Genomic DNA, 11,236 nt, shown 5'->3' on the forward strand with positions numbered 1-11,236 from the left:
ACTTCTGGTTTCTAGGGAACCACCCTTTCTCAGGACCTGAGACCATCCTCAAACATAAACACAGTTTGGAAGAAAACCCAACATTGCCTTTATTTTGTGGAACTGAAAAGGTCCAACCTTCCACAGGAGCTACTGGTCATCGTCTACAAAGCCACTATTCAACCTGACGGACACAATGAACAACTTAAAATGGGGCACGTTTGAGTGTAACAACCTTACTTTTCCCCTTTTTCTTACACATGTAGAAATGATAGGAAATAAAATCAAATGTCTAAACACGTTGTACTTTTCTTTTATTTCTCTGTCTCGTGTTTATGTGAATAGTGACTCGTCCTTAGCCAGACAAACTGATCCTGACAGCATGTCACATAAAGCCCTCCAGAAAAAAAATGAAATGTGAAAAGGTTAAGGGCATTAAAATATTTTTCAAAAAGCTCTATGTGGACATTTCATTGAAATAAATGGTTAGAGGTATACCTAAACTATCAGATACATATACAGTTTAAAGGTGAACTAATAAATTTCGATCTTAGATTTTAAAGTATATTTTAACTGAATCAAACAAAGTCTTGTTTTGTTTTTCTTTTACACACAGACATAGAAACCAGAGTGGACCATCTATAGGACAATCAAAACATCCCTGAGACCCAAAAACCTGCAAAAGCCTCCACAACAAGTCCAGGCAGGGTTTGGAGACTTTTGTCAGACGCCATTAAGTCCCCGCAAGGTCTGACGGTGAGCAGAGCAAGTGATGGCATACATACTGGAATTCAAAGTATACCAGATAAGGCAGCATGGAGGCCTTTGCTTTTTTTTTTTCACCAGATATATGCTGGCCACTTCCTATACTGCCTACAGGTAGTAATTATGACTCGCTATGTTTTAATTAAACTTAATCTTTTTTGGTTTTTGTTCTCATTGTGAATGGTTATATTCCTCTTTGGCGTTAACATTTTTGCAGGTTGTTTTTCACAAACACCTCGGCCCCATAACGCCTACTATTATGTGTATCTGTTTCACTTTGGAACATCATCTAAACCCATCAAGAAAGAGATAAATGTATTTGCAATGGATTTTGATGTGATAAGAGGCAGCAGTTAGATATTTTGCAACAGTAGCAAATTTTTTTTTTCATATCTCTTAAAATAAATATCTCCTCAGCAAACAATTTATCTAAGAAGAAAACCATTTTGTATTCAGTCATGAATCAGCCCCGCCACTGAGGCTCCTTTAAGGAGAGGCGATGTGGCACTTAGAGGTTTAGGAGGTTTTCTGTTAATTATGTCAAAAGTTAGGGAGATGGGGGTGTGGAGACTGCATTTTGTGGCAGAATGGCAGGCAACACCATCAAGCTTTATTTAGGGGGGGCAGACTGCACCATGACAGTCCACATGAAACAGCCATAATTCTTCCCAAATCTTACACATAATTACCATGGGTGGCATATCCAAAAGCCACTTATCTGTGGTAAACACTCCAGTGAGGGAGTTTCTGTTTCAATCTGTGCAGCTTTAGACTGTTGAGTCAAAGGGTAAAGCAGCATGGCTTTAAGGCAGCAGAGACTCTGGTAATTCCAGGAATACAACACAGGCTGTTGCATGAACATGTTGCTGCCACTCTATGTGCAAAATTACTGAAGGAAAAAAGGGGACCCATCTATCTTTAAAATCTAGGGTGCAATATGAAAGGTCAGCATCTAAACACTGAAGAGCACCCAGGTTCATCATATAAACCTAATCTCCTGTTGTCTGGAAATGTAAGACTGTTTTTAGGATTAAAAACAATCATGGTTAATTAACCAGATGAGATTTTATCCTATAAGTTATTGACTTCATTCACTTAGATTTACACATTATTTGGTCTTCTATGTTGAAATCTATCCTCTGGGTCATTGCCTTGTTGGATTTTTATTTCTGTTGAAATTTATCATTCAGGTGCGTGTTCGAAAAGAATTTAGGACAAAACATACATTTAACAACCTCACCAAGATTTCAAAGTTATACAACTAAAGTACACATCAACCTTTAGATGTTTCTATATGTACTTAAATCTGATGCTGTATTTCATGATGAAAGGACTTCGATTGTCCAGAAGGCCCAAACCATGACCTGCACGACCTGTGCATTTGAAAGCTGGCATCTCCAAGACAAAACTGATTCAGAAATTTTTTTTTCTGTGTCCGATTGTCATTGCAGCTTATTGCAGCTCAACAATCATGCTCCATGATTATATGCGCTCTGATAAGGTTTAACCCTCGAAAACAGCATTGTTTTCTTAAATCCTCATGCAGCTCGAATGATTTAATGCAATATTAGACTTAACCATGTTTACTTATAGCCATGAAAATGTATTGGGAATGAAAAGTTACTTTAAAAAAAAAACGATAATCTGCCTGTTTGGAGGGGATATATGTGCAGCAACTGATTAATCTGCATTGATTGCATGGAAGGACAGACACCGATTTATTACTTTCCAGTCATGCTTAACAGAGTGGTCATTTGACTGCTATAAGTCCCGTTAGGATTATGTAAAGCAGCTGATTTTTCACAAATTTGTCAGCCACAACTGCTTCCAATCACAACTACATAAGGATGAACCTTTCAATACATTTCCACGTGTATAAAAACTTGAGCTTTCTCGGTAAATGGGTAACGTGGGAGTAATTTTTCTGTATCCCATTTTTATTTCCTTGCGACAACTGCTTCATCAGCATCTGCAGAAATCCTGGCAGGTATAAAATGCTTAGCTTACCTGATACAGGACCTGAAGGCAAAACATGACTGGGTCCGATTTGCCTCAGGTGAAAAACTTTATGCACCTCGTCGCAATTTTCCAGCTCAGCGAACCCAGATCCATACGAGCACATCAGAAAAACGCAGATCAATAGCGTACTCATTTTAGTAAAACTCCTGCTTGATGATCCAGAAAATGACTTGCTGGAAGTCAGGTCCCTTTCTTCACAAAGATGCAGGCAGGTATCAGACAGGTCCGCATTTCAGAAAAGGAAACACCATGTTTAGATAGTCCTGCTCTGATTTAAGTAGTGAAACTGACTCAAAGTTTCAACTGTGCGACTTCTCTGAATGCTGCATATGGTCCAAGTTGACTGGACCGACAGCAGAGGCGGTACCAGGTTACCTGGACATATGAGCGGGCTGACTAAAATCTATAGTATAGCGCCATCTAGCGGACAGCGAATTAAAATGTCAGAAAAAAACTTTCCAGCATCAGAGTAAGACAGTTAACGGTCCTGATTTAACAAAATTTATAACCAGATTTTCAATATTACCCAAATCAAGCAAGAATTTTAAATATAAAAATATCTATTCACTGTCCCAGAATACCAAGCCTGCATTAAAAAAAAAAAAAAAACTAAAATACAAATGATTCGATTTAGAAAAAAATACAGATAAGGCTGGAAACAGATTAGCTCATCATAGTATTACTATATTAAGTAAAAATTAAAACAAAAAACCCCTTTCAATTAGAAGGATTTAAGGATCTTAAGAAACTCGAGAGCAGAATAAAGAAATCAGGGCATTCATTTTGCTGAAAATTTTTTTATTTTTAATGATCAACCTTACAATTACCCAACTGGGAAGAAAAGAAAAAAAAAATACAGACATCTAAAGGATGCAACAGTTTGGCAAAGGTCAGCTAATCTCCCCGCTCCTTTACAGGCCGGGACAAGTGCAATACCTCAAGGAGTACAGCATTGCCACCGATCCCCACCTGAATAGGACAGGACATCCCAAGACAGCCAAGTAGGACAGAACACATTTCCACTTAAAAGACTGTGGCCCGTCAACTTAATCAGTTTTGCATGGATTTGCACAGCACACATCTGTTTAAAGCTGAATGCAAACCAGCAAAACTGACCAAGCAACGACTAACAGATTTGTCTTCAGAGTATACAGTCACAGCTGAGAAGATATACAGTTGGAAATACTTCAAGTGCTTACATTGCAGTAGATATGGGGACAAACACTACCTGCACTATAAGCACTTTAGTACTGCAGAAACTGTAGTCACCGGAAACCAGTAAAGCTTTTAAACTGATAGAATACAATGGTACACGTAAAATGTGAGCCCCTCCATGAAAATAAAAATCCAACTCCAAAATAGTTGTAGAGCAAGCAGGCCACCATCAGTTTTGCATAGATTTGCACAACTCATCTATTCTTGTAGTGCAACTATGCAAAACTAGCAGTGAACTGCAAGACATATGTGCCCAATTTGAAGTTTTTGATTACGACCTGATGGTGTATATCACAGCCCCTTATGCCAGAAGGAGCACTTAGGGCAGTAGGTGCTAGTCTATTTCACTATCTGCACTAGATGCACCTTAGCACAAAGACAGTATTTCAATTGACATAGCAAAACAACCTGTATACAAGTGTCTGTGTATTGCTGTAAGTGCCTCCACTGCAGTAGGTATCACATACTACTACCTGCACTGTAAGCACTTTGACAATGCACAGACTGCATCACTGCTCCACAGCAAAAAAAGTGTCCACAGCATGGGGTCCACTGCACCTCGTGGTGGATCTGAAAGTAGGAAAACAAAGTTAGAAACACTCTGGCTCTAAAGAAATGGCGGAAATGCTCACTACTAGTAGTCGTGAGGATTAAGTGGCACCACGAGCTACGGTGTGTTGACCGTTTCAGTTTTAGAGCAACACGAGGTCGCTGAAAATATGAATGAGCGTCCCCGCTGCTGCGCATGCGCAGAAGGCGCCAAGCCGTTCACCCCTCCCCCACATCTTCTAACATGGCGCACTTAGCACTTCAAACGACTTTAGATTAAGCAAGCGTAAAAAAACCTAGTTGTGTTGAAAACAGGAAAAATAAAGCCACGGCTACGTGCTTTGTGTACAGACAAAAATGCGACTTGTGTCTTTTCGGTCGCTTTGGGGAAAATAAAAACAAAAACTGGTTCGTGTTGGGAACAGCATCCGCAGGTAGCTTAGCCGCTACGAGCTGCTGTTTGCTAGACTTGGGATATAAACCCTCGTTAACTTTCTAATAACCGCTAGAGCTATTAGTAAGTTTGGGGCTGTGACTCGCTCTGGAGAAAATAAACTGCTGATATTAAACTATTAGCATTTTTGGTAGACGTTAAATATCCGCAACAACTAGCAAACATGTTAAAAAACACGTTGTAAACCCACGTGTGCCCGTTAGTTTTGGTGGCTCTCATGTTACATTTAATTCAGATTTCCACTCTTAAAGTGTAGGGCTTCAAATAAACAAAAGTTTAGCAGTAGCCTGGTGCGCACAGGCTAGGCTAATTTAGCTAGGCTAAGTTAGCTAAAGCGCGCGGCCTAGAGATGCCCCATGTGCTGCTGCTTTGTTCTGGGGGGCACTTTAACTCACACACCACTGCACTCGACACTCGGGCGCAATTAGAGCACATTTAGACAAACTTTGCAGACGCCACGCCGTTGTTTTAGAGTGCGTTTTGTTGTAATCGACAAGCTGTGTAATTTTCCACGCCGCTTGCTGGAAACGCAGCAGAGGAAGCTCCACGCCGCTTTTTCAAATCTCGCTCATTCCCTCAATGGTGGAGCTGAGGGGGCTGCCATGCGCTTCACGCTACTGTGTTTTCATGGTTGAAGCTGTGCGTTTCCACTTATAAAACGCTACAAACACACGGGGAAGGGATAAAGAAACAGAAATATCCAACAGCGGCGACTATTACCACTTAAACATAGCCTGGAACTACACTTCCTCACCGATAAACATGCGCTCCACTCACCAGCCGAAATCCACCATCTTCGCTTTACTCGCTCGGGCTGCCGTGCTGCTCTCACGGCGACAAAAGAGGCGAATAAAACCTCTACTATCCCAAAAACTTTTCAAATAGCGGACCAAAATGAGCCGTAAAGTGAGGTGGGAATCGAAGGAGAGCCCATTTGAAGTCAAGAGAATCTTCTTATATATGATTACAGGGTTAAGAAAGTGGCGCGAAGGCGACCACTTGGTAACCATGTGGGTGAATGAAGGGCGGCTCCCACTGAACGTAAATATCTAGCTACAACCCCCAACTCCCCCTATTAGCATACATAAACTACTGCACTTCCGACATACATCCTACCAAACTGCCTTCTTTCTAAGGGACAGGAATGCACGCCATGAGCGCTTTCTGCTTAAAAGCTTTTAATCAATAATAATAAAGGGGAAAAAACAGTAATTACGCACTTTGATCTCTTTTAAAATTTTCCACATAAATAATCAACATAAATCTAATCTAAATGATTTAACTTGTCTAAAGCAAACTCTATGAAGAGAAAAAAAAACAATTAAAGCTCATTTAAATCCTTAATTGCCCGGTGTGCAACTGAAAAAAAACAAGACAATTAATCAACCTTCAGCTAATTATAATTCTCAAACTGTGTGTTAGAGTTGCATTAAAAACTGCAGGTCATAAATTAATTATTTTATTTCAAAATTATTTCAAAGGGGGGTGATTTTAGAGATACATTTTGTTCTTTTTGCTTTGAAGCTTTTTTTTTTCCTACAAATTTTTTTTTGTGTCAATATTATTTAAAAAGATGCATTTTGCAGTGGCTAAAAAAGTAAGGAAAAAAGCATCAAAGATCAGCAATGGTAATAGGATGTTTATTGCATTATATATAAAACAAATAAAACTTGTTAAATCAGTTTCATTATTTTGTTCGTGCTGATTTTATCTATTTCTTTTATTATATTGTTGTGTGGGTTTTTTTATGGCTAAAGATAAGACTGTGGTGTTTTTTTGCACCAAAAATTTTTTTTTTTTTCCAATTAGAGCAGTTGATTTTGGAAATAAAACCTGATTCCCTTAATGATTTTTTGATTCTTAGCTGATATAATTGGGGGAAAATGTTTTCTTTATTTATTTGTTTCTTTTAATGACATTATAGTTTTTTTCTTTTATCAAATTTGCTACATTAATATACCATAACAATGAAAAAACGTATATTTCAAACAAATGAGTGGAAGGTAAGCATTTGTTGAGCTTAAGTGAGCAACAACATTTTAAAAGAAATTTCCTAGAAATTTCTTTAAAATAAAATAAAAATTCTTTATTTTCCATTTTTTCTTTTAATTTCGTTTTGTTGTAGGGGTCTTATTTCCTCCGCAGAATATTTTAAAGTTATGTTCATGCAAAACCTTCACCATGATTTGTGCAGTTAATAACATGTTTTTCTCAAGCAATTCAGACTTGTAAAACATTTAAACTAACATTCCAATACTTTTTCTTTATATAGTTTTTGCTGAATGTTTTAGAACTGTAGAAAACAATGCACAAGCAAGCAAATACAGCAATAAGTTCTGCACTTCAGCTCACATATTTATAGTTTTGTTCCGCAGCTATATCAGGGAATTGTTTGTATTTGTAGTAGAGTCATTTAAAAAACAAAAAAAAAAGTTTTTATAATTAGCATGCCTAGTTAATTATTATTATCTTAAAATGTGGGAAAAAAGGTTTATTCTTAGCTCTTAAACCTTACTGCCTTATTTTACCAAATTTCTATCTTCCGCATTAAATAGCTTTATATTTATACACCAGTCTGTTAATCCTTATTAAAATCCTTTCCACACATGGAAGAAAAAAAAAGAACATCTTTGTCCCATTTTGCTACAAACCTGTGTTAATTATGTAACTAATAAAATAACTATAATAAACTCCAGCTACTCAATTTAATTTTAGAAACATTTTCTTCAGTGTATAAAAGTGGTAAGGTATTCATTCTTTAGTCACTAAAATTGAAATCTGATACAAATTTATTGGTTGTTTTTTTGTTTGTTTGTTTTTTGTTTGTTTTTTAAGAATATGCAGTTTAACTCGTGAAATTTCTCAGTCACCCAGGTCATAGTCATTCCAAAAAAGTCATAAAACAAAGTCCAGTGGATTGTTTTTTACGTTTTTTGGAACTCAAATAATTGTTTCTGTTGAATCTCTCCTAGGCCTAAAGAGGCCATGTAGCTATAACCTTTTACTTATAGGATAAATCTAAATATTTAGATGTATTCTCCCACCAACAAAGGCCACATGTAACACCCTACTGTGCCACTAAAAAAGGGTTCTCCAATGATGTCTTTGCACCGAGCATAAATATGGAAATATATAAATAAATTACAAAAGCAGTCATTGTCACAACAGTTTAAATGACAAAGAGCTAACAGACAATCCCAAAAACTAAAGAGACCCCCCCCCCCAGCCGAATCACATGGTGATTAGGATTATAAAAGCGTTCTGATGTAGGGAATTTATCTGAACAGAAGGTATTTGCAACTCCTTGCATTTCATGTTGCCGTTTTTGTAATTATGCTTACAAAACATGTTGATCATTTTTTTGCTACTGAAGCCTGTTGAATTAAAAATTAAATATTTCAATACATTAAAGTGTATAATGTGGCCAGCAGAGGGAACCAGCATACTTATAGTGTACTGTAAAGACCTGATTGTTACTGTCTGTGAAACCTTTTTCCCTCCCATCACTCAGTTCCGTGGTTTGAAACTGGCCGGTTTTACCACAGCGGTTAACATGGTGGATGGAAATGCTGGTGCCAAGCCATGTGCTATAGGTTTTATATCCCTATTCAGCTGAGGCTAGTGGTTCATTTGGTCGAACAAGAGGCAGTGCATTCTATTTAATCCACTCTCTCAATAAAATCTGTTAAATTCTGATCCCCAGTCACCTGACTGATAGAGACTTGGACAACACCTCACCATGACTGCTCTTCTCCACTACAGAGTGTGGTAGTGCTTAGTCATGACCCCCAACCCCCCACACAAAGCCAGTAGTTCCTCTGCATATGGAAGTGAGGTGGGGGGTGGGTGGACACGGGGAGGTTGTAGACCTCACATCGTCCCATGGGGTCAGATAAAAGCTTACAGCTCTCTTTCTTTAGACCTCCCCCTCTGCCATCAGCTCCAAGCTTTCTGCAAAAGTAGAGTGAGAGATTCATCTGCATTGCAGGTAGCAAAATGCTATAACTTTTTTTGTTCATTTAATGCAAGTAACACTTTACATTGCATGATATATATATTAGTTTATAATAAGACCTTTTCTTCCCAGATTAAAAATACATCAAAAATCACCAAGCAGGCATTACTGTCCTTTTAAAATTTATGCTGGATTTCTAAACATCCCCTCAGATAGCTTGAGCCCATCTTCCCCTTCATTCTAAAATGGCCCACCACATGGAAGCCCCTCCCATGTCAGGGGCCATCAGCCTGGGGGTCTCTGTTTTGTTCTTCCTATAGAATCCTTACCGCCATTGTGTCAGCACGACCCCGAGGTCAACTCGACTCACCTCGCACGGCCACGACCCATTCAGATGTGAAGCTTCACATGGGACAAATACCACGTCTAAAGGGTCTTTTAAGACTCCGGGGTGGACAGACGCTCATGTACATTGAAAACAAACACCTTAGATGAAATGTGTTGCTTTATTTCATAAAGAACTTTAATGTTCAAGTTGACCATCGTAATAGTTTAACTTTTGATTATAGAAATATAACTCTTTTAATTTAAGTTCAATAAAAATCGCCTCCATAAACAGAGCATGGATTTTAAACTGCCTGAAATGAACCAATTGGTATTATAAACTCATTTTGTTTTCTGTTTATTTAAACTCATCTCTTTAGGAATAGCGTTAAGTTTGAGGTTTTATACTCAATGCTATTCCTGACATTTTGAATTGAAAAAGCGTCCTGGATGGGAAGCGAAACATCTTCAAACTTGGACACCAAGTCCAGTGGATTGTTTTTAATTCTTTTTGGAATGACTCTGACCTGGATGACTGAGAACCTTCACCAGCACCTTCTTTACATTCTTCCTTTCTCTCTTCCAAACTGTATATTTGCTTATGTCATTTCCTTTTGTCCAAGATTCCCTTGCATGTTTTTGCTTTTCATTTCTTTCTTTCATTTCTTTTCATTTTCCCCCACATTTCCTTTTCTTATTTTCATTTTTATTCCTTTAAGCCTTATTTTCCAAAGATCTATTTCTTCCAACTTTCTTTCGTTTCATCTTTAGCTTCCTTCCTTCCTACCTTCCTTTCTTTCTTTCTTTCTTTCTTTCTTTCTTTCTTTCTTTCTTTCTTTCTTTCTTTCTTTCTTTCTTTCTTTCTTTCTTTCTGTCTTTCTTTCTTTCTTTCTTTCTTTCTTTCTTTCTTACCAATTGATGGTGTAAATCAGTTAAGAATAAAGAACTTGGAATTGTGGAAAGCTGAATCTGTGGAATCCGTTTCATCTGCACTGTTATTAAACCCTTACTGTGGGCAAACATTACGTCTCATATATCATATTAAACAAATTAACTGAAAACAATTCAGACCTTTCTCTTTATTTTTGAACAAAGGGTGTTTAGTTCAACACAAAGAGATCAAATGTCCCAAAGCCTCTCCTGTGTGGCGTCTTGCTGTCAGAGACAACAGTGTCCCCTGTGGAGGGGAAGCTCATGGAAGCTGACAGGTTGAAAATGTGAGGCATGATGTGGCTGGAGGAGCATGAAACATGTTCACTCATGAGCGCCTTACGCGTCGCTGCGGGAGAGACAGTTAAATGAGTGTTTTTACATAAATATGTTTTCTTTACCTAAACTGCTAGTTTGAGAGCTTTTAGACACAATGTGCAGATGATTTGACCTGCCAAGTACGCTCCTCAACTGTTCGATTCAGTCATGAGTGAGAAAGTTAAGTGAAATAGGAAAACTTTCTTTCCTGTATATATTTCGGGACTTTGATGCTTTAATCTTTTCTTTTTATTATTATTGTTCAAATTGAGAGGGTGAAAAGGAATTCCAGGCAATATTTGTCTAATTAATAATTCTCAGGGATTTTTTTTAACTACCTTTTGAAAATTAGTTGATTTTACTTGAAATTTTTACTTGAGAGAAGAAAATCAACATTATAAGAATGTGGTATATTTTTCAGCTCTGATCTAATACACATTGACGCTTTCCAAGATGTTTTTCACAAAGGCAGGGGAACTACCTGTGCAAAAGTCTTGAGTCATTTGTTTTCTCCTCTGAACATTTTCCTAAATGTCTTTAAAAAACTTTGGTATGTCTCATTCATAATTCTGCAAACCTCTTTTTTTCAGAGAAGATATTTATTTTGGGGATTAAGCAAGGGGAAAAAAAAGTAGACCTATAAACGAATAATTTTATTTCAGACAGAAAAACCAGTAAAGTCACAAATTTAACACATGACAACATTATTTATAATTAATGTTATGTAT

The 11,236-nt window shown here is 37.5% G+C and overlaps 1 protein-coding gene and 1 long non-coding RNA gene across 2 annotated transcripts in view; both read right to left on the reverse strand.

The window, feature by feature from the left end:
- The window catches only part of LOC119782797 (glypican-5-like), a 176,232-nt gene extending 173,117 nt beyond the window's left edge, over window positions 1-3,115 (reverse strand). The window contains exon 1 of the mRNA XM_038283955.1: window positions 2,752-3,115. Coding sequence (XP_038139883.1) covers window positions 2,752-2,896 — 145 coding nt within the window. The 5' untranslated portion in view covers window positions 2,897-3,115. The remainder of the gene's footprint in view (window positions 1-2,751) is intronic.
- A 425-nt stretch (window positions 3,116-3,540) lies between these two features.
- Window positions 3,541-5,984, reverse strand: LOC119782791. Its single transcript, XR_005280707.1, has 2 exons — window positions 5,759-5,984; window positions 3,541-4,548 (listed from the first exon to the last, which is right to left on the reverse strand). It is a non-coding gene; the product is annotated as an uncharacterized LOC119782791 (long non-coding RNA).
- Between the last annotated feature and the right edge of the window lie 5,252 nt (window positions 5,985-11,236).

This window comes from Cyprinodon tularosa, unplaced genomic scaffold, assembly GCF_016077235.1.
Source record: "Cyprinodon tularosa strain WSP-4 unplaced genomic scaffold, ASM1607723v1 ctg197, whole genome shotgun sequence".
Lineage (NCBI taxonomy): Eukaryota > Metazoa > Chordata > Actinopteri > Cyprinodontiformes > Cyprinodontidae > Cyprinodon > Cyprinodon tularosa.